Genomic DNA, 23,610 nt, shown 5'->3' with positions numbered 1-23,610 from the left:
TCCAAACCAGCAGCAAATACATACTGAAAGATCCAATGGTTTCTTTTGGCTTTGCATTTCATATTTACGTAGTAAAGTGAGTTCATGGATTCAAGCTAGATTCCTGAATTATTGTTATTAATATCATCAATATCAAGAGAAACATCAGTTTGGTCCCACATACATTATTACAAACATGTTCTTTGTCCCACACCATAAATTGAGATTCTTTTTTTTTTAATATCAAATCTAAAGAATTTGAATTCTATAATTGTTTTAAACAATTCTCTAATACAAGTGCACAAAGATAGATTTTAGCTATGTACATCCAGTAAGGAAATGCTTCCTCCCACATATACACACACACATACACACATACACACACACACACACACACATACACACACACATACACACACTCTTAGAAAAAAGGGTTCTTTGGCTGTCCCTTTGGAGAACCCTTATGGGTTCCATGTAGAACCTTCTGTGAAGAGTTTTCTCCTTGGAACCAAACAGGTTCTCCATGGAACCCTAACAGGTTCCACATGGAACCAAACGGGTTCTCCCACAGAGACAGCAGAAGAACCCTTTATGGTACTAGGTAGGCCCTTGTTTCTAAGAGTGTACACACACACGCACACACACACACACACACGCGTGCGCGTCTACAGAGGGAAAAGGCACAGCGATGATCATACAGGGACCATACAGTCAGTGATCAACTGGTCGGCGTCTTGGCAACATGCTGGTGCGGTGTGTCTTCTCTCTCTCCCCCCCCTCTCATATCTCCTCTCTCTCATATCTCTTCTACCTCTCTCTTCACTCTCTCATATCTCCTCTCTCTATCTCTCTCTCTCTCTCTCTCTCCTCTCCTCTCCTCTCACACGTACACAGTAAGACACTCATGCAGAATTCGTCATCCAAAAGACGTGGTCTCAGCAGGCGGGTTCGTCTCATTGACTGGGGGCTGAAACACAAGAATGAAGATGACATCAGCACGGACAAGCAGAGGGGATATGTTATGTGATCACGTCGGATGACCTTTGACCCCCTCCCTCTCATCTGCTGTCTCCCCTGCTTGGGTCGCTGGGGCCACCCCAGTCGCTGCTTTTCAGGGACGAGAGAAAGAGAGAGAGTGGAGAGAGACAGACAGAGAGAAACAGAGAGAGAAAGGGGAACAAAACCAAATCTGATTCACAAAGCAGTCAAAATCTAAGTTGCACCTCATTCATACTTAAACATGGCAGTGATACGTTCAGATTTAGTGCTATTTTTGTTAAGACTATGTATGTTGCTAGGTTTCCCAATCAATCCTGAAATCAAGAATAACAATGGCCGCCCTGTTCTCTTCCCTAATAGGTGGTTCTGGGAAGCAGCAGTCGGTATTTGCAGGTCTGGCATCATTGGCTGATAGTTGATAGGTTTAACATGATTGGCTGGGTTAAGTTGATAGGTTTAACATGATTGGTTGGGTTAAGTTGATAGGTTTAACATGATTGGTTGGGTTCAGTTGGCAGGTGTGAGATGATTGGTTGGGTTAAGTTGGCAGGTGTGAGATGATTGGCTGGGTTAAGTAGTGGTGGTGTTGGCAGGCCTGCCATCGTTGGGCACCTCAGAGACGTTGCAGTCCTCTGTGTGTGTGTGTGTGTGTGTGTGTCTCCTCCGGTTTCTGTTTATAGGTTCAGATGACACGGACTGCTCCAACACCACCATCACTATTACCATCACCAACAACAACAACAATACCAACACCAACATATCTGGAGGGTCATCAACGTCGCTAAAGTAAAATCCAGGCTTATTTTTGATAAATCCTGTGAGACTTATCAGAATAAGGATTTTCCTTTAGCAACGTTGCTGGAATACCCCCCTGGCTCCTAGGAGAGGATGTGTTTTAGCCTGGTCCCAGATCTGTTTGTGTTTTAGCCTGGTCCCAGATCTGTTTGTGTTTTAGCCTGGTCCCAGATCTGTTTGTGTTTTAGCCTGGTCCCAGATCTGTTTGTGTTTTAGCCTGGTCCCAGATCTGTTTGTGTTTTAGCCTGGTCCTAGATCTGTTTGTGTTTTAGCCTGGTCCTAGATCTGTTTGTGTTTTAGCCTGGTCTCAGATCTGGATGTGTTTTAGCCTGGTCCCAGATCAGTATGTGTTTTAGCCTGGTCCCAGATCAGTATGTGCTTTAGCCTGGTCCCAGATCTGTATGTGTTTTAGCCTGGTCTCAGATCAGTATGTGTTTTAGCCTGGTCTCAGATCAGTATGTGTTTTAGCCTGGTCCCAGATCAGTATGTGTTTTAGCCTGGTCCCAGATCAGTATGTGTTGTTTTAGCCTGGTCCCAGATCAGTATGTGTTTTAGCCTGGTCCCAGATCAGTGTGTGTTTTAGCCTGGTCCCAGATCTGTATGTGTTTTAGCCTGGTCCCAGATCTGTATGAGTTTTAGCCTGGTCCCAGATCGGTATGTGTTTTAGCCTGGTCCCAGATCGGTATGTGTTTTAGCCTGGTCCCAGATCGGTATGTGTTTTAGCCTGGTCCCAGATCTGTTTGTGTTTTAGCCTGGTCCCAGATCTGTTTGTGTTTTAGCCTGGTCCCAGATCTGTTTGTGTTTTAGCCTGGTCCCAGATCTGTATGTGTTTTAGCCTGGTCCTAGATCTGTATGTGTTTTAGCCTGGTCCCAGATCAGTATGTGTTTTAGCCTGGTCCCAGATCAGTATGTGTTTTAGCCTGGTCCCAGATCTGTATGTGTTTTAGCCTGGTCCCAGATCTGGATGAGTTTTAGCCTGGTCCCAGATCTGTATGTGTTTTAGCCTGGTCCCAGATCTGGATGTGTTTTAGCCTGGTCCTAGATCTGGATGTGTTTTAGCCTGCTCCCAGATCTGTATGAGTTTTAGCCTGGTCCCAGATCTGGATGTGTTTTAGCCTGGTCCCAGATCAGTATGTGTTTTAGCCTGGTCCCAGATCTGTATGAGTTTTAGCCTGGTCCCAGATCTGTATGTGTTTTAGCCTGGTCCCAGATCTGTTTGTGTTTTAGCCTGGTCCCAGATCGGTATGTGTTTTAGCCTGGTCCCAGATCTGTATGTGTTTTAGCCTGGTCCCAGATCTGTATGAGTTTTAGCCTGGTCTCAGATCTGTTTGTGTTTTAGCCTGGTCCCAGATCTGGATGAGTTTTAGCCTGGTCTCAGATCTGTTTGTGTTTTAGCCTGGTCCCAGATCTGGATGAGTTTTAGCCTGGTCCCAGATCTGTATGTGTTTTAGCCTGGTCCCAGATCTGGATGTGTTTTAGCCTGGTCCTAGATCTGGATGTGTTTTAGCCTGCTCCCAGATCTGTATGAGTTTTAGCCTGGTCCCAGATCTGGATGTGTTTTAGCCTGGTCTCAGATCTGGATGTGTTTTAGCCTGGTCCCAGATCTGGATGTGTTTTAGCCTGGTCCCAGATCTGGATGTGTTTTAGCCTGGTCCCATGACTCAGTTATATGAATATAACTTATATGAATATCAAGTAGTATCAACCATCTCTGTCTCCCTCTTCAATAACAAGCCTGCCTGCCTGTGTCTTCCAACCCCAGATATAGCCCTCGTACAGCGGGGATGTCCTCTTGGTGGAAGAGCGTCTGGGGCATCCCTGCAGGTCCCCTGGTTCAAACCCCTCTGCCTCTAAGTGTAGAACCCTCCAGAGAGAGCTTAGTAAGCAGCATCGCCCCACACGCAATAATAATCCCCAGATATCATCATCGATGGCTCGTGTGATGTACGAGAACATTAGGACCTGTTTATGTGTCCATAACCACCCCGGTGTGTTCATTAGTGTGTGTGTGTGTGTGTGTGTGTGTGTGTGTTGGTTACCTCCTGGTTACAGGGAGGTCTAGGGAGAGAGAGAGCAGAGGGGAAACTCACAAGGGCTACCTGCTCTGTTACCGTTCACCAGGCCACGGCACAGCGCTGTGTGTGTGTGTGTGTGCGCGTGTGTGTGTGTGTCTGCGTGTGCGTATGCGTGTAGTATCAGGTTACTGTTGGTCAACGGGAGGACATTGTGTTCTCTCTCTCTTTCTAGGATTTTCATTCGGCCCGATACGTCACATCACACACACACACACACACAGAGAGAGGCAGTCACAGGCCTCTCTTGTCGTCCGCGAGCTGATAGGTCACCGTATAGAAGTGAATAATTTGTGTTGGAAATAGAGGACTAGGGACAGGACAGGAAATGGCTGTGTAGTTGCGACCGCGGCTCAGGAGGTAGAGCCAGCGTCTAATGATCGCAAGATCGGCAGTTCGAACACCGGCTGGACACAAGTCAAGGTGTCCTTGGCCAAGACACTGAACCCCAAATTGCTCCCAATGCGTGGGCCGGCGCCTTGCAAGGTAGCTTGCCGCCATTGGTGTGTGAATGTGTGTGTGAATAGGTGAATGAGAGGCCGTTGTAAAGCACTTTGGAATAAGACGCTATATAAGTCAGTCCATTTAGGAAACGGAGGACTATGGACAGGACAGGAAACGGAGGACATGGGACAGGACAGGAAATGGAGGACATGGGACAGGACAGGAAATGGAGGACATGGGACAGGACAGCGTTCGTGGCATTGGACTGTCTGTCCCCTACCTTGGTCACACACACCCATGGAAGGGTAAGTAAGTAAGGCTAAGTACTTCCACACACACACACACACACACACACATACCTTGGTCCTGGGCTGCAGCTGCAGGTGTAGGAGAGCTGGCTGGCTGGGAGGGGGCAGGGGAGGGGGAGGCATTGAGGGGCGCCGGGGCCACAGACTGGACCACAGGCTGGACCTCAGCTACAGGAACTGGGGACGGAGCAGGGGCTGGGGAGGGGGCAGCGGCCGGGGCTGGGGAGGGGGCAGCAGCCGGGGCTGGAGAGGGGGCTGGGGCAGGGGAGGCAGCGGGGGGGGCTGCTGCGGGCTGTGTCTCCCCTCCTCCTGCAGGGCTGGTGCTGGGGGCGGGGCTGGCTGCGGCTGCGGCAGGGGGCGGAGCCGTCTGGTCTGGGATGGTCACGCTGTCCTCAGCCCTGTTACCTGTCAGAGGCATAGAGAAAACACACACACACATACACACAGGTGCACACACACACACAAGTGCACACACATACATACACACACACACACACACACAGGATGAGACTTAAAAACATCAAATTCAACCTCAACGACAAGGCCTTGTAACCCATCCGACTGTTGATGACAGACATCACAATGGTGGTCCCACCCCCAGACACACAATGGTGGTCCCACCCCCAGACACACAATGGATGTCACGTCATGTTTAAGGAGGCATGAAACAGGTAAACAAAGCTTGTATTTCATAGCAACACGGAACAATCACACACACACACACGCACACAGACACACACACTCACACACTCACACACTCACACTCACACACACACACACACACACCCCGTTCTCACTCAGGTGACAGGCTGTATGGTGACTGGTGACACAAACAAACAGACAGCAGAGCAGAGGGTCAACAGCACGGTGACACACACACACACACCACACAGTGGACGGAAGACACCTTCATTATTTACCTGAGGAGGCTACGCTACGTTAGTTAGCGGTAGCTAGGGTTACACCTTTCATTAGGATCACCTAGAGGACACACCTAGGTGGCGATGGGGCAGACTGTTAGCCTGTTAGCCTGTTAGTCTGTTGGCCTACTGAGGTACTTTAGGTCTGCTACAATGCACCTCAGGAATGTTGTCAAAGGCCTTCCATGAGGACCTTCGCCCAGTCAAGCAAACACACTGGGTGGAGGGGATGGAGGGACTCCAGGCTGGTGTGTGTGTGTGTGTGTGTGTGTGTGTGTGTGTGTGTGTGTGTGTGTGTACACACGCGCGTGCGTGCGTGCGTTTGCATACGTGTGTGTGTGAGTGCATGCTTGCGTACGTGCGTTCCAGTGTGTGTGTGTGTGTGTGTGTTGGTAATCTTCCATAGCGACCATGCTGAATCAGCAGCACTACTCAAATAAAGTCTCTGATCAGCGACTCTGATTATGAGATTATAATACTGAATTATTTGTAATAGAAGAATGACATCCTCTCGCTTTAAGGAGAGGTTCAGCTTGATAAGTTAAAGTGACGGTTTCGGCAACAACATTGCTGTTGACCTCCACTAACACCTGAGCCACAGAAGTGAAAGGGGCCGAGAGGAGCCGGTTAATGAATGATGGTCGACACTGCTGACCTCCCGCTAACACATTAACCTCCCACAGCCGGCCTGTCTAACCTCATGTATATAAATAATTGTGTCCACATTAACTTCCCCCTCCTACACCTGAGACAGGTTTCTTTTATTATGTAAAACTCAGTGGAAGTGCCTTTGTGTACAGAACTGTTTTAAGTTTCAGGTTTTGAAACTTTTGTTATGTCACATTACACAAGTGTGTAAATGTTAAATAAAAGTAAGTAATTAAGTAGAGTAAAGTAGGGTAAGTACAGTAAACCTATTATGCTTCAGTTCCTGACATTGCAGCACAAGACAATAAGACAATAAGGCATAGGCAAGATAGACAACTGCGTTGTGTTGTGTTGTGCTGTATTGTAATGGATATACGGATGAAGGTGTCATTTATGACTCTTCCCAGAACAGGGAGGAGGACACAGGCGGTGGAGGTGTACTATAGTATGCTATTACCTCCATTTCCTAAATGTAGGATTTCCATAGATATGGGTTGAATACGCAAAAACACACACACACACACTCCGGGACAGCGGAATACACACACAGCAACCAACCACATTGACCTGATTGGCAGCATACACAAAGTTAAAACCAGTTAAAAGGTGAACGCAGGAGGAGGTCTAGGTCTAGAGAGTTTTGAACCTTTTTAATTTCCAGCGATAGTATCTATGTGCTACACACACACTCACACACACACACACGTAACACTGAATGCCTGACTATGGCTGACCCTGTGCCGAGAGCAAAACATACATTTCATTGTACTCTGTACTCTAATCCAATCTATAATAACACAATAATAACATAATAGCCAATAAGTGGAACCTATTGTGCCGAAGCACAATGGTGGCATTCTCTTCTTACCTTCCTTCAGAAGTATGTTTTGCTCTCGGCACAGGGTCAGCCATAGTCAGCGCCCCTGGAGCAATTAGGAGTTAAGTGCCTTGCTCAAGGGCACAACGGCAGTGGTAGGCACCTTAGATATGATGCCAGCAACCCTCCAGTCACCAGCTCCCTCCTGAGACAGGGATCGAACCAGCGACCTTCCGATTGCTAGCCGGCCTGTCTAAGCTCTAGGCTACCGCCGCCCATATATTGTGTGTGTGTGTGTGTGTGTGTGTGTGTGTGTGTGTATGTGTGTGTGTGTGTGTGTGTGTGTGTGTGTGTGTGTGCGCGCGCGCGTGTGTGTGCGTGTGTGTGCATGCGTGTGTGTATATACAGTATGTATATATAGTACAGTACAGTTTACAAGTGGTAGAGGTGGCCTAGTGAGTTGTTGTAGACGGGTGATCAGAAGGTCATGAGTTCAAATCCCACCACTAGTGTGCCCTTGAGTAAGGCCTTAGTATAAGGATCATAAGATCATATTATCGCCTTATGATCAATAAATACTTTGAGTTGACTTTAGCTTCAGGAGCTCAGCCTTCTCAGTGGTGTGACCCATCCACTGGTCTGGTGAAGGTGTGACCCGTCCACTGGTCTGGTGAAGGTGTGACCCATCCACTGGTCTGGTGAAGGAACCATTATGCAAAGCTAAGGAAATGTCCTGGGTTGGACCCGGCAGCGCGGGGAGGGGTGATAAGGAGTTAGATGACTGTTTAGGGCTTCAGTCAACAACTGTCTGAGAGGCTCATTGTTCAGAACAAATATGAATGATCTCAATAAAGAAGAAACATCTCTCTCTGTCTCTCTCTCTCTCTGTCTGTCTCTCTCTTTCTCTGTCTGTCTCTCTCTTTCTCTGTCTTTCTCTCTCTCTGCCTCTCTCTGTGTGCATGGGTGAGTGAGTGAGTGAGTGAGTGAGTGAGTGAGTGAGTGAGTGAGTGAGTGAGTGAGTGTGTGTGTGTGTGTGTGTGTGTGTGTGTGTGTGTGTGTGTGTGTTGAACCTCTTGCCCAGCCCTACTGTAGGTGCGTCCACCATGTCCCAGCATGCCCCCCTGACTTGGACCAACAGGAAGTGAGGGAAGCACAGCTTCCTCTTCTTAATTTCCCTCCGAAACCAGAGATGTCACCACGACACCGTGCCCCCCCACCCCCACCACCACCACCCTTCCTCCCTCCCTCCCTCTCTCCTTCCCTCCCCCCCCCCCCCCCAAGGGGAGGACAGGAACCAGGGCAACCAGGGCTTCCCATGCTGTTCTCTACCAATGGGCTCTGTCTTTGGCTCAATGGGCTCCTCATGTCTCTGGTTGTGATGTGTTTCATGGTCGGGGTCGGTAACATGTGTACAGGATATAAGACATGGTGCCCCATGAGGGCGTTAGTCTGTCATCGAGATACCGTCAACTACAAACGTTGCAGATGACAAATTCCACCCTGTGACTCTGTGTTGGGACATCGTGAGAATGATCAACTTGTTTTTTTGTGTCCAAATTAATATCATGCTTATTTCAGATTATACTGTAAAAAAATGTTTTAGCATTATGGAGCCCTATTTGTGTCATTTAAGTTCCCAAACAATAATGCAAAATTACACATAGGGTATTAACCTTATTTTTTATGAGAGTGGCACAAATGCAGGTCAGAAAACCGTGGCTGGCAGTGTGACAGTCAAAGCCACCACAGAGACACCGCGGACTCACCCGTGGTGCTGGCTCCATTCTCATCGGGTTTAGCGCTGGGTCGGGTGGTGTCCTGCGCTGTGGTCTGGGTACTGGTGGAGCATCCCATCCTGCCTCTCAAACATAGAGGAGTGAAAAGGTCTTCAACTATAGCCGGGGGGAAGTATCCAGTCGTAGCCTACATAGATACTATCGCTTGAAATTAAAAAGGTTCAAAACTCTCTAGACCTAGACCTCCTCCTGCGTTCACCTGGCCATCTCACTCACTGCTCTGAACAGTTGCGTAATTGCGCATGACTCTTTTCAACTCCTGGTTTTAACTCCCGGGGTGGTGGTATGCTTGGTGCTGGTGGTTGTGGCAGGTTTGTGTATGCTGCCAGTCAGGTCAGTGTGGTTGGTTGCTGTGTGTGTGTGTTCCGCTGTCCCGATAGAGAGCTACATTATTCAGTGCGTGTGACAAGTCAAACGGGGGCTTCACTCCTCCGGGGCGACGGAGCCAACCCGCTGCACTCTTGTAATTGGGCATCTCATTGTAGCTCGAGGGACAAGCACACACAAAAGTAACACATATTTACTATGCATCTATGGCAATTATAGTATTTAATTTGGCCAATTTAGCATTTTTATTTTGTTAATTGCTCGGTGAAAAATATATAGCCCATAATAGGCCCAATGAGCCTATATACTTTAGTACATGGTGAAGCAAAATGGGATCGATACTCTTCTCTCTCTAATGTATTCGCTCTAATAGGCAACACTATTTTGCTGTATATAATATAATACTGTCAACGTATACAATAGTGCCACGTTGTGGAACTTTAGTACTATGCATGTTATGAAAAAAAAAATCTATGAGTTGGTCAAATGTGTGTTCTTAAAAAATATCGAATCATACAAACACATTTTAATCAAGAAAAAATCATAACGATAAAGTTCGGAGTTTCTGCATCGTCAAATGTTTATTCAGTAATCATTGTAACAGCAGATCTAGGGTCTGTTTATCTGTTTTCGTCCCTTTGGTATAGATGTCATCTGTGATTATGAAAACCGTTCCCAGATCCGTAAGCGAAACCTCGCGATAGCGTTGTCCTTGGTTAGAGCGCTGCGCAGATTATCTGATCTACAAATCAACTGACCATAGTTCAATCAGCGTTAAGACCAGCGTCATGTTAGACACATCAGCGCGTTTTCGTCACGCCAAAATCAGACTCGCGTGAACCAGCACTTAGTGCCGCAAGGGCCGATGGGACTTCCTTTCTTTCCGAGGCCATATTGGTGTGAACTGACTGTGAGATGAGCTCTGTGTTTTATCAAAAAATTACATCATGTTTAGCACTTTTAAGACACATTGCTCGGACAGTTAATAACGCCCCTCTCTTGTTTTGTGTTCAGGTCGGCCAGATCGGATTTAACCGCTAAAATGGTGGCCGCAAAGAAGACGGTGAGTGTCTCTCCGCTCGGACGCCATGCTGGAGAAACGCACCTCTTCACGTGGAGTCGTGGTGGTGTTTGGGCCTGGTGCTCTAAATGACTGTTTACACGGTCTCCCTAAACTGTCAATGTTAGCTAGGCATTCATTTGTCTGGGACATGGTCCGTTATACCATTGTCAGCCTTCTAGCTTTAGTTGGTGCATGCTGAGATGTGACATGAGTTGCTAACTAGCTAGCTAACAGACGTGTTTTTGACGGCACCGGCTAGCCTAAGTGCTACCACCTGTAAGCGAGGGCCAACAATGTGCATTAGTCATGAAACAAGGTAGTAAGTGTCACTAGATGCGTTTTTACAGCCGCAGACTTGTCTACTATAACTCAACTAGCTAGAGTATATATATAGTGTATTTAATGTGGGTGATCTGGGCAGCGCCGTGATGGCGTGGTGTCCAGACGGCTGATGCTGTGTTCCTGCATGGTAGCAAGGTTTGGTTTGTAGTTGGTTAAACTAGGACGTTTTCATAACGTCACGTTTGATATGATATGCATGGGGTTGATGGGTCATTATTGCAGTATATACAGAACATATGTTGATGTATGGTTACTTACTTCAATTGCAAGCCATTGAAACGAGTCAGTTGTAGTGTGTGTGTGTGTGTGTGTGTGTTTTATACATCAATCGTTTCTACTACAAGTAGTAGTGTTGTACATACAGCTGAGGCAACTGTCTTTTAGATGTATCAGATAAAGTAACTCGTCAATGTTTCTGTCTGTCTTGCAGAAAAAGTCCCTGGAGTCCATCAACTCTCGTCTCCAGCTGGTGATGAAGAGTGGCAAATACGTTCTGGGATACAAGCAGTCTCAGAAGATGATCCGCCAGGGCAAAGCCAAGCTGGTCATCCTGGCCAACAACTGCCCCGCCCTCAGGTAGCTAACTAACCTCACCTCTCTGCCACTGTCTCTCCCTCAGACCTGGGTTTACATTGTGTTTGAAACCCACCGTGGCAGGCTAAACCAATGGACTAGTGCAGACCCCGCCTATCAGGCAGTCAAGAGTATTTGTAAAAGGTCTAAAGTCACGATCCAGGGAGCGAAGGGAATGTCAAATGTCGCGAAAGGAATATCCAGGCTTATTCTTTGATAAGTCTTGCGAGATTCATCACAATAAACCTGGGTTTTCCTTGAACGACGCTGATGGAATTGGTCTGGTCTTGGTCTGCCACCTAATCATTACGTCTTTCATTCGTTATTATTTAATCGATCATTATGGCGTTAGCTCAGGAGATTCAGATTCACATAGTCCGTTATGTCTCTGGAGGCAGTAGGGTAGTTTATTTATTTCCTAGGTAATGTTTTTGAGTGGACAGTCCCACTTATTTTATTGCTTATGGACCGTATAGGACCAACCCAGGCTGTGGTGCTAGACCACTGGACCCCCCCCCAGGCACTGGTGCTAGACCACTGTATCCCCCAAGCCATCGTGCTAGACCACTGGACCCCCCTAAGCCATGGTGCTAGACCACTGGACCCCCCCAGGCACTGGTGCTAGACCACTGGACCCCCCCCAGGCACTGGTGCTAGACCACTGGACCCCCCCAGGCACTGGTGCTGGACCCCCCCAGGCACTGGTGCTGGACCCCCCCAGGCACTGGTGCTAGACCACTGGACCCCCCCAGGCCACTAGTTTATTTCTAGCCCACCGCTAGATTGTCTTGTTGTGATTTATTTAGGACGACTCTGTCAATTTCATTGTCACTCCCGAATTCCCTCTGTTCTCTCCTGAAACCCCTCTGTTCTCTCTCTCCCCTTCAGGAAGTCTGAGATCGAGTACTACGCCATGCTGGCCAAGACTGGAGTCCACCACTACAGTGGCAACAACATCGAGCTGGGCACAGCCTGCGGAAAATACTTCAGGGTGTGCACCCTGGCCATCATTGACCCTGGTGAGTGGCCTTGCAGGGCGCTGCCTGCTTTCCTTGATTCCTTGCGTCCTCTTTCCTTGTTGCTACTTTCCTTTGGAGGAGAGGGTCACAGGGGAGGGACCTCAGACCTTCTTCTCCAGTGAGGTTTGAGAGTTGAGGATGGAGGAATCAGGGAAAGACTCTTGAGAATCCTTGGGGGGTATTCAATCAACATCACTATAGGAAAATCCAGGCTTATTTTAATACATTTCGATACAAGTCTCACAAGACTGATCAAAAACAAGCCTGGGTTATCCTTTAGCGATGTTGATGGAATACCCTCCATGTCTTTCCATAATACCCAACAACTTGTTGTTAGTTATGAATGCGTGCACATTCTGCTCTCCAATTTTGACATCTGTTGATTTTTGCACCTGATGCATCAGTCCGTGGTGTGATCGTGAGCAATGTTTCCCACAGGATTTCGTGAAACAGTGGCGCATGGACCACTATAAATAATAATCTATTGGGCAAACTACATAGATTAAACCCACTGGTGGTTTCCTGCGCTCAGGTTAATTTATGTAGCACTTTTATAACACCCAAAGATGATTAAAACATTTAAAATGGTGCAGGAGAATCTCAGATTTCCGTGCAGGAGAATCTCAGATGTAAGTACAGTGTAGCCCTCTAGGATCTGGCTTAATCTGTGTCTGGTTAACTGGCCCCATCCTATGATGGCTGACACCCTCCATCAGTGGGTTTCATCACTCAAGTGTCCTTGCGATTACAGTGCATCACCTCTACTCTGTAACAATGTCGGTTTGATGTTAGTGTGACGGCCGTTGTCCTACATGGGAGATTCAAGTGTCTACCGTTAGGCCAAGGGTACGTCCTCAACGTCTGAGAGCAACATCCGAGTTGTCTCAGACTGGGCTACCTCACGAGTCTGACTCCTCCCGGCCTGCGCTGCCCTCAGCATGCTAATGCTAATGCTAACACAAGCTTGTTGTTCTGTCTCCACAGGCGATTCTGACATCATCAGGAGTATGCCAGACCAGCAGCAGGGGGAGAAGTAGGGGCCGTTCCCCCTAGTTGTTATAAATAAAGTTGGGTTAAACTCGATTCTGTTTGTGGTCTTTTTTTTTTTTTTTTACTCAACACTGTGCTTGTTGCCAAAAGTCAATGTGTGTGTACATTTATAAGGCTTTTTTGGTGCGCTAATCCTTAGACTGCTGCGTTTTTCCATTATAATCACATTATAATCACATTACAATCACATCATAATCACATTCCAAAACCACAAATGATCTCCAGACACTAAGAGACAATGTAACAGTAAGATCCCGAATGTGTCTGTATGGCCAAGGAGGAACTGACAAAAACATACATTTTTGACATATAGCAGACGCCTTTATCCAAAGCGACTTACAAGTAAATTTGTAAGTGAATCATCTATACATCAGTCATCATCAGAAATAAAAACCTATGCTAGGACCAGATGCCATTGGCAGTCACAATGCTAGAAGAAGGAATGATTACTTTTTTAAAATGTGGATGTACATGCAGTGACCACCAGTGGGTGTGTGTGCCCGTGTGTGTTGACAGTAATGGAGTAATAGGACACTCCTCTTCCAGAGGGATAAAGAGCTTAACAGGGTGTATCTGCACACACACACACACATCCTAGTGTCCTAGCACACACACACACATCCTAGTGTCCTAGCACACACACACACTCACGTCCTCAGGTCTCTGAATGCCAGACAAAGGCTTCATTGTTATATGACATTCTTTATTTGTACTAATTGACATCAAAGCAGGTTGAAATGCAGTAATCCACATAACCTGCAGGTTTTCTCTCTCTCTTTCTGTGTGTGCGTTTTCAGGATGCTCACACCAGTGTAGCAGGGGAGGTATGGAATTGATTGATTGAAAACTTTATTAGAAGATTTGCAGAAGTAGGTACATGAAAGTACATATTACATACAAGGTCAACTAACAGGATAAAAACCCAAGAAAGCCACTGGCTTATTTCAATTGGGGTCCTTGATTCTCAATTCATCGTTACATGTAAGACAGACAAAAAAAACTAGTACTATCTACAAGATAATACAGACAAATAACTAGTACTATCTACAAGATAAACATACATCCAACATGGGAAGAACAATACAACAAAACATAAGGTATGTACAGCGGGTAGGACAGGTGGGGACATACACCACAGGCGGGGGCGGGGGACAAAACACAAAGTATGTACAGTGGGTAGTTCGGGCAGGGGGACAGACATATAATATGTACAATGGGTAGTTCGGGCGGGGGGACAAAACAACAAGTATGTACAGTGTGTGGTCATGGTGGGGGGGGGGTACAAAAACACCAGTAGATTTAGGCGGGGGGGAGGGGGGGGGGGGGGGGGCGACATAATAACATTGCGTTTGCTCAGAGTGTAGACCAGGTAGGGGGGTGGGACAAAACAACTAGTATGTGCAGAGGGGGGGGGGGGGGGGGGGGGAGACATAACAACAAAACCACAAGAATATATAGAGGGTAGTCCTGGTGGGGGTGTAGTCTTTTTATTTGATTTTTGATTTAGAGGGTCCAGTTACGGATTGCAGCCTCCTGTAAATGTTTTTTGAGAGTGGTTTTGAAGGTGGGCAGTGTTTTGCACTCCTTTAAGATTATAGGAAGGGCGTTCCACATTTTTACTGCATAGTTTGCAAACGAGTTTAACCCCTTGTTTGTGGTGCAACGCGGTTGAACGTGGTTCGTGGAGCTTCCTCTGGTATTGTATGTGTGGACGTTGTTCACTTTTTGGAAGTATGTTGACAGGTACTTGGGTGTCTTTGTGGTGTAGCGTATCTTGAAGACCAGGCCCAGTGCAAGCTGCTGCACTCTGTCAACTACTCGTAGCCAATCAAGGCTCAAAAAATGAGCAGCGGTTAGATGTGTCCTAGGGTTGAGGCCTAGCAGAAGCCTAACCAGTTTATTTTGGGCTGTCTGGAGTCTTGTTTTTTGGGCCTTTGTGGTTCTATAGTACCATGATGTTACGGCATAGTCGAAGTGACTTTGAATGAGAGCTCCTGATAGGGTCCTCAGTGTGTTTTTACTGACAAGTGAGGATATCCTGTACAAGAATCTAGTTCTATGGTTAACTTTTTTGATTACTTTTGCTGCCATTTTATCTCCGGAAAGATTTGCCTCTAAGATGGAGCCCAGGTATGTAATATCCTCTTTTCTTGTGATAGTAATGTCACACTTGAGATCAGGTAGCCCACGACTGGGTCTGCTAGGCCTGCTGTGTTTCTGGAGTAGGAACGGATGGTTAGGATTTCTAGGTCTATGGTTAGGGTTAGGGTTGCCAATTTGATGGGATTTAACATCAAGGATGTTGTGCCGAAGAAGATTGAAAACTTGGCAGAACAACTGACTTTTGGAACAGCTACACAGGGACATAAGCCCTCATCCTCTGCTTCGCCAAGAAACCTGCTTTTGAGACGTCTCCTCCGGGCTATTGCATTCTTAGTTTAGTTTATTTGGTTTAGAGGACAGTGTGCACATGCATTAACAGGGTTGCCACGCTACCTGGAAAACAGGGAAAACATGGAAATTATTGAGCCCTGTTCCATACCTGGAAAAGGCATGGAAACTGAGCAAAATTTAAAATTAACATGGAAATCTTGTGTTGTCCTGGAAAATTTGATAGGCTTTCTAAAACATTTAATAATTTAAGTAGTTGGCTTGGAACTGTCTGTGGCTGTTCTAAATGTGGCTTTATCAATGTTGGTTGGCAAGCACATGGTTCATTGTTGCAAACAAACATTGATGTGCTTGCTAGCTAGCTAGCGCTTGGAATGTGTTGCTAAGCGCTAATACTTCCTGATATCCGCGAGTGGGGGGCGTGGTTAAAACGGTCTTAGCGTAGGAACGTTGGATTTACTCAGGAAGTGGTAGAAGTTTGACTGGCGGTCAATGCGAATGTGTGATCTTTGCTACTTTAATAGATGATGCATTTGCCAAGTGATCAGTATTTAGCCTGTATGGTATATATAGTATATGTATGTGGATATATATATATTTATATGAAGATGTTATAGCTAGCCAGCTATGATTTATTATAAAAATAATGAACAGCAAGCTAGATCCAAAACTAGGGCCGGTGGAGGAGGGCAAGCAGTGGCGGATTAAGGTGGTCAGGGCCCTAGGCTACTCCTTTGTGTGAGGCCCCCCCCCATACACGAGCCTCCCCCTCCCCAAAATACACAACTCACGGGCACCCTGCACACACACACCACTCATAATGCTTTACCATAAAACACATTGTGCTTTAATAACGTAATGCAAACAAAAAAAAAGGCACTGAAAAGGTTATCATTCAGTGACTCTTGGATGTTGGCATAGTTCTGGTGTAGTGCTTTTGTTGCTTGCGCATGTGCTGACCATCTAGTATCTGACAAACTTTTCAATGTCTCCAGCCTCTTGTTGTCAATAACATTTAGCCCCGCAGTTATTATCTGCCAACGCGCCGTGGATTTGGAACAAAAACTATAAAGTGTCTGTACAAAATTTACAAATTCCATTGTCACAGGGCAACAATTTACACTGGCAACTCCCACTAAATTGAGTGTATGCGCTGCGCAGGGTACCCACTCGGCCAAATTGTTTATCTCCTTAATGCGTGCTTGCAAACCACTGTAAATGCCGGACATGTTGGCTGCATTGTCATAACATTGGCCTCGGCAGTTATTGATGTCAATGCCCATTTCTTCCAAAACGCCAAGAACAGACTGATAAAGTGACTCCCCTGAATGACTCTGAATTGGCAAAAACTTGAGAAAACGCTCCTCCACGCATCCATCTGGTGACACATATCGTATGATGAATGTGAGCTGGTCAGTGTGAGCAACATCTGGTGTAGAGTCGACGCTGATTGAAAAGTACTTTGCTATTTTTACCTGACTGATTATCTCAGCTAGGACATGCTCTCCCATCAATTCAATACATTCTAAGCATGTTGTTGATGAGAGGTAAGATGTGGTTCCCTTGCCAGCATTTCCATATTTGTCTATGTGCGCTTTCAAGAATGGATCAAACTCACTGATCACTTCCAACACACCCATAAAATTCCCATTATAAGGCTGGCCAAAGGTTTCACAGTGTCCCCTCAATGGTAATCCTCGCTCTGCAAGAAACTTCACCACTACAACCACTCGCTTTAACACATCTGTCCAATAAGCACACTCGTTGTCAAACTGCTTTTTTAGTTCTGAGTCAATACAGCCAGCAACAGCACAGCGCATCACATAGGCTTTCCTGTGGCTTTCGGAACCTTCATGCTCAGCCAGACACACTGCTGCGTTTTTCCAGTCATTGTAGCCTGTTTTGAGTCCTGATTTATGAGCACCGTCTGCAAATAATTTACATGCGAAACAAAATACTTTTCCTTTTGCAGGTGAATAAATTAACCATTCTCGAGGCACGGTTTCGCCATTTGAATGTTTTCTTTTAAATAGCTGGTGGTGGTAACGTTAGTGATCAGTGTCTCTGTCAGCTGGTGGTGGTAACGTTAGTGCCTCTTCTCTGTCAGCTGGTGGTGGTAACGTTAGTGATCAGTGTCTCTGTCAGCTGGTGGTGGTAACGTTAGTGCCTCTTCTCCGCGCTCAGCCTCGACAGCCTGCATCTCCCCCCCCATGTTCGCCTCAGCGCTGCTAGTGCTAGCGACACCCGACCCAGAGCTAACCGTTTCTTGGCTCTCACTCTCGACAACATTGGTCGTCGCAGGCGCAACAGCATTATTCGATTATTTTTTTTAAAATCTTGGGCAACTTTGCTATATTTAGTTCTTTTTTCATTAGTTCTTTTCGTTTTTTGCCCCCACTAATGTGCGTCCGCTTCATTTTTGCAACTTTGACCGGCGAATTTAGCCTAGGCTATACGTCCTGCTTGACTCAAACTGGTGAGATGAGATGCGCGAGATTTCTCTCGAATCAAACTATAGAAAATATAGGGGGGCCTCAGGCAGGCACGCGGGAAGGTATTTTGACTGGGGGTGCTGAGGTGCTGTCTATATACGCTACAGGGAAAAAAATTGCCAGGGAAAACATTATAACGATTTCTCTCCCTCCCTCCCTCTCGCTGATTGCTCGTTCGCTCACACGCACACAGTGGCATAACGACGGGCCCCAATGCACGGGCAATAATAGTTAAGCACGCACGCACCCACACACTACAACGACGTAACGTTAAATATTTTACCAACAATGTGTTGGAATTTACAGTAATTTCCACTCAGCTCACAGTGTCCCACAATGTCCACAAACATGATGTTGACCATTATTACAGACAGCACTCCATGTCGATTGTTATTGCCTCTTGGAAGCCCTTCGCTGCCGAAGAATCGGATGGATCTGAATATCAGTTCTAATACGTTTCTGGCCGTCTGTTGCTCTTTCTCAACAACGTCCGACAGTAGAGCATTAATGGGAGTGTTGTTAAGCGAAGCAAGCAACTGCATCAGCATCTTCTTCCAACTCCACTTCAATTGTTCTGGCTGATTTAGCATTTTTGCTAAAGAACTCAGAGATTCCCTAGCAAGATATGACCATGTGATCACTAACATTAAAACTAACAAACACATTTTTACATTTATTACAAAAAACACATTTATTTTTATTCCCAAAAGCAACAATAGTTATTATATTGTTTTAACTTATTGTTTGAATAATATTTTTATTTTTTAAATTCAGGCAGGAGGAGCTCCTTCTGCCTGCCGCTAGGGGGTGCTGCAGCACCCTCAGCACCCCCCTTCCCGCGTCCCTGCCTCAGGATATAAAATATAGGGGGGCCTCAGGATATAAAATATAGGGGGGGTAGTTAACTACTTTTGCCATTCAGGGATGTAGTAAGCTACTGTCACTACTCACTACAATCTAGTTAAATACATTTTCAGAGTTGCTTCTCCAACAATGGTTGTAGTAGCCTACTATTGCATTTTGCGTTGGCATATAGAGGCGTTGTCATGACAGCGTCAATGAGAATACGGTATCCTCTACTGTCTCCTCTACTGGCTCATCTCCTGTCTCCTCTGTTTTACTGTCAAATGTGCCTTTTTTTGGACTCGGGTAATGTTTTACAAAAACCCGAAACTATTACATTATAATTAGCAGAAGCGCTCATATAACTCCTATTTTAGAGACTCTACACTTCCTGTTAAGTTCAGAATAGATTTCAAGATCCTTCTGCTTGTTTATAAAGCTCTCACTGGCATAGCATCAGAATATCTGAAAGACCTTTTGCTAGCATATCAGCCCAATAGAGCTCTCAGGTCTTCTGACGCTGGTTTTCTCTGTGTACCACACGTACAAAAGAAGAGAAATTCTCATTTTATGCACCCAAATTGTGGAATGCACTGCCAGTTTACATTAGGAATACGACCTCAGCAAATATGTTCAAGTCAAGACTAAAAACCCATCTTTTTAATATTGCCTTTAAATGACTAAATAATTAAATTATGATTAGCCTATATAATGATTGGAGCACTGCAACGTTTGAAGGAAAAGTGCTATACAAATAAAAGTTATTATTATTAATAACAATAATCATAATAACAACAATAATAATTATTATAATAATAATACACACAGGCTACATTGAAAGTAACTGGCATTCTTGATACGGGCGTCATGACCAGGGGTGCACATAACTGGTGCGCCAGTGCGCATGCGTCGCCAAAATGCATGCTGCGCGGCAGATCAGCCGCATGAACACGCTCTGGCGCACCAACAGCTGGGAGAGGAATTTACTTCCTCAAAATCCAACTGCTGACAGTGCTGACTGCTGCATCACTGCAAGCCCCACTATATTGGATGATTGCACTCTCCCACAGTAATAAGGACAAAAACAACACATATTGGCTATTTTTACACTTTATTCATTTTACACTGTCAGGGACCTCAGTAGCGTGTGGAATATCCATACGCAGTCACCTCCTCCTCATGCTGGTCACCAGCCTGGTCACACACTGCTGTGGGATGGCATTCCATTCCTCAACCAGGATTTGCCGCAAGTCAGCCAACATGGTTGCGTTGGTCACTCTGGCACGTACAGCACGCCCAAGCTGATCCCACAAGTGTTCAATTGGGTTGAGGTCTGGACTCACGGCAGGCCATTCCACCCTCTCCACTCCCAAATTCTGGAGGTACACTGTGATGATCCTGGCTCTGTGGGGGCGAGCGTTGTCATCCTGGAGGATGGAGTTAGGTCCCAGATTCTGGAGATATGGGATCGCCACTGGCCCCAGAATATCATTCCTGTCAATTAGGTGCCATTCAGGTGCCAGTCACACACCTGTGACTGACATACACCTGCCAGCACTTGAAGCTCAAAACGAGAGTGAATACCAACAGAAGAATATTGCAGGGGATTTTGGCAAAAAGAAATTGGGCCGCTACCCACACGTTTAGCTGTGTTACTCATTCCACGAATGCATGATCCTTAAGTTGTACCTCGTTGTAAAGGTGACTAATCAGGCTTTCCAACGATATAAAATACAATACCAATTGGTATTATTAAAGGGTAGGAAGAATCGACTGAAATAACGTTTCCAAACTTTTTTGGAGGGGTTTATTATCAAATAGTCAAATAACAGAGCAGTGAATATAACACCAAGACCAACAATACACAATATATTATCAAGTAGTCAAATAACAGAGCAGTGAATATAACACCAACAATACACAATATATTATCAAGTAGCCAAATAACAGAGCAGTGAATATAACACCAACAATACACAATATATTATCAAGTAGTCAAATAACAGAGCAGTCAATATAACACCAACAATACACAATATATTATCAAGTAGCCAAATAACAGAGCAGTGAATATAACACCAACAATACACAATATATTATAAAGTAGTCAAATAACAGAGCAGTGAATATAACACCAACAATACACAATATATTATCAAGTAGTCAAATAACAGAGCAGTCAATATAACACCAACAATACACAATATATTATCAAGTAGCCAAATAACAGAGAAGTGAATATAACACCAACAATACACAATATATTATAAAGTAGTCAAATAACAGAGCAGTGAATATAACACCAACAATACACTATATTATCAAGTAGTCAAATAACAGAGAAGTCAATATAACACCAACAATACACAATAACAGTCAAACAGAGAAATAAAACGGCCGTTAAGGCTTCAACTAAACGCGCGCCTTACCTTCGGTCAGCACACTGCCAGCACACCTGCAAACTCCTCAACTTTCCCTCTTTCCCGCCAAGCCTCTCGTAGTGTCCCACGTGTCTGACAAACAGAAGTAGCCCCATAGTCTATTTACTGAAGGCTGAATGTTGTTGAAAAGTTGAGTTTTTCATGACAGACGGAATAACTAAGCTTGGACGGAGGTCTGAGGAGAACAAGACACAGGGCGGGAAACGCGCGACGCAGCTGCCTCTAATGTAAACCTATAATATAGTGAGTTAATTAGTCTCTTATGTAGGTGTGGTCGATGAATCCTATAGGTTGACACCTTATTAAACGACCGTCCTGATTGGATATCAATAATGATTGGTAAACAATTAGAATCGACCGTTCATATGACTGCCACCTATTCCACAGCTCAGTGTCCTCACAGTTTCGTATGCTAATATAATCTAATATGATACATGTAATTATAATATATTAACATCATAAAAAAAATAATCATCATCTTCCTTCCTTCTTCTAGCATTGTGACTGCCAATGGCACCTTACATTAAAAGTAGTCCTAGGCTACTTTATGCATGCATGTTGTAAATGTATTCATAAATGGACAGCCTTAAGGCAAAGTATTCCTTATTCAAAATGCTTACGGTTGGCCAGGGCATTTCATTCGTTCCTAGAGCTCCGTTTAATGCCAAATGTGTCGGATTTAGTGGTGAAAATGCCAACTAGATTAGGCTAACTGAGAAAATTCATTCATATTTAATTAATAACAAAAACATCGATGTTGTTGCATTAGATATTGTTTTATTCGATATGATGAGGACAGTGGAAATTGTTGAAAGTTTTTAGTAATCCACTAGGCCTATATATTAAATACAAATATATTTGATTATGACGCAATCTTTTGACCAGTGTATTGCGTGACACATTATTATGACGTCATAACCATTTAATGCATAAGACGTATGCCAATCATCAACAACATTCATAAACGCTTTGTCTATCGAAGTGTATACACGTACACAGTGTAGGGCAGGCTAATCTATGGATAGATTTCCCTAATGTGTTATAATGTCTAAACAGCTAGACCAGAAACGTGTGCGCTTCCGACGCTTCGTGGTGCCAGGTGCCAGTCACCAGTCACCAGTCATGTTAGCCCCAACAAACAAGCACTTGCGCTTCCGCATGCATCTCCTGGACTTGACATCGGAACTTGGTGGAGATGATGCGGTCATCGGTTTCCAGCTCGGGGTGTTTGTCCTCACGCTCCTGCTGCTCCTTACCTGGCTGATCCACCTGTGGAAAGATGGCACCGCGCGGCCGGCAAGAGAGGTAAAGCTGCGTCAATATTATTGTTGCGCAATGGAATTAGCGTGGGAAAGCACTGCTGGGCTCAGTGTTGGGGCTGGGCTCAGTGTTAGGACTGTATGTTACGGTTGGATGTTAGGGCTGTGTTAGGGCTATGTTATAGGGCTGTGTGTTAGGAATGTTTTAGGCCTGTAATAGAGCTGTGTGTTAGGGCTGTGAGGGATGTGTGTTAAGGCTGTGAGGGATGTGTGTTAGGGATGTGTGTTAGAGCTGTTAGGGATGTGTGTTAGAGCTGTGTGTTAAGGCTGTGAGGGATGTGTGTTAGAGCTGTTGTTAGGGATGTGTGTTAGAGCTGTGTGTTAAGGCTGTGAGGGATGTGTGTGAGGGATGTGTGCTTTGTGTATTTCAAAGGCTAATCCTTACCCTCCCATGTTTGTGTTTGAACAGGAGGACATCATCAATGAGACACACAAGTAAGTTCCATCAATTGATGATATGTCATATTTCATAGCTAAATGAAAAAGGTTTGATAATAACAGTAACAGTTAGCCTGAATGAGAGCCCTGTCTGTGTCCTCCTGCAGAGAGAAGCTGAAGGAGCTCAAGGATGACTGGGACAAGACGCTGGACCGCCTGGAGTTACGGATGGATACTCTGTACCCTGACTCCTCCTCTACTGGCTCCAGTTGCCCCTCCCTCTCTGAGCAGTCGTCCAGGTCCTGCTCCCGGACGCCCTCTACAAGCCCTGACCGAAGCCACGCGGTCACGCACCCTCTGGCCAAGACGTCTGCCGTCAGGATAGGACCCCTGGTCTTCTGCCCACGTGCCAAATCCCTGTGTGTGACTGCCAGCCACCTGATAAAAAACCCTGACATTGACCGGAACACGACCACCCTGCCCCAGCCATGTGATACTGGTGACACCTCCCCCTCCCAGGGCCCCAGGCGGACGGACAGAGTGATCTTCATGAACCAGGAAGATCGGTGGCGCATGGAGCGGAACCTGGTCTTT

General features: G+C 45.7%; 2 protein-coding genes across 2 annotated transcripts; one reads left to right on the top strand and one right to left on the bottom strand.

The window, feature by feature from the left end:
• Window positions 1-7: 7 nt before the first annotated feature.
• On the bottom strand, window positions 8-8,986 carry LOC308153350 (uncharacterized protein). The gene is made up of 3 exons (XM_080526455.1): window positions 8,749-8,986; window positions 4,649-5,002; window positions 8-946 (listed from the first exon to the last, which is right to left on the bottom strand). The coding sequence occupies exons 1-3, from the start codon at window positions 8,834-8,836 to the stop codon at window positions 933-935; spliced, it is 456 nt and encodes a 151-aa protein (XP_080382581.1). The 5' UTR covers window positions 8,837-8,986; the 3' UTR covers window positions 8-932.
• Window positions 8,987-9,972: 986 nt separating this feature from the next.
• Window positions 9,973-13,185, top strand: rpl30 (ribosomal protein L30). The gene is made up of 5 exons (XM_080526459.1): window positions 9,973-10,015; window positions 10,120-10,168; window positions 10,941-11,086; window positions 11,972-12,102; window positions 13,087-13,185. The coding sequence occupies exons 2-5, from the start codon at window positions 10,148-10,150 to the stop codon at window positions 13,137-13,139; spliced, it is 351 nt and encodes a 116-aa protein (XP_080382585.1). The 5' UTR covers window positions 9,973-10,015; window positions 10,120-10,147; the 3' UTR covers window positions 13,140-13,185.
• Window positions 13,186-23,610: the final 10,425 nt, after the last annotated feature.

The sequence above is a fragment of the Nansenia antarctica genome (assembly GCF_963989245.1).
Source record: "Nansenia antarctica genome assembly, chromosome: 3".
In the NCBI taxonomy this organism is placed as follows: Eukaryota; Metazoa; Chordata; class Actinopteri; order Argentiniformes; family Microstomatidae; genus Nansenia; species Nansenia antarctica.
Note: the sequence above shows the minus strand (reverse complement) of the source record. Positions and strands in the feature narration are given on the sequence as shown.

Coding starts and splice junctions, on each gene's coding strand:
- LOC308153350 (XM_080526455.1), bottom strand. CDS start 8,836: ATGGGATGCTCCACCAGTACCCAGACCACAGCGCAGGACACCACCCGA. Junction 5,003..8,748: donor GAATGGAGCCAGCACCACGG/GTGAGTCCGCGG, acceptor TGCCTCTGACAG/GTAACAGGGCTGAGGACAGC.
- rpl30 (XM_080526459.1), top strand. CDS start 10,148: ATGGTGGCCGCAAAGAAGACG. Junction 11,087..11,971: donor AACAACTGCCCCGCCCTCAG/GTAGCTAACTAA, acceptor TCTCCCCTTCAG/GAAGTCTGAGATCGAGTACT. Junction 12,103..13,086: donor CCTGGCCATCATTGACCCTG/GTGAGTGGCCTT, acceptor CTGTCTCCACAG/GCGATTCTGACATCATCAGG.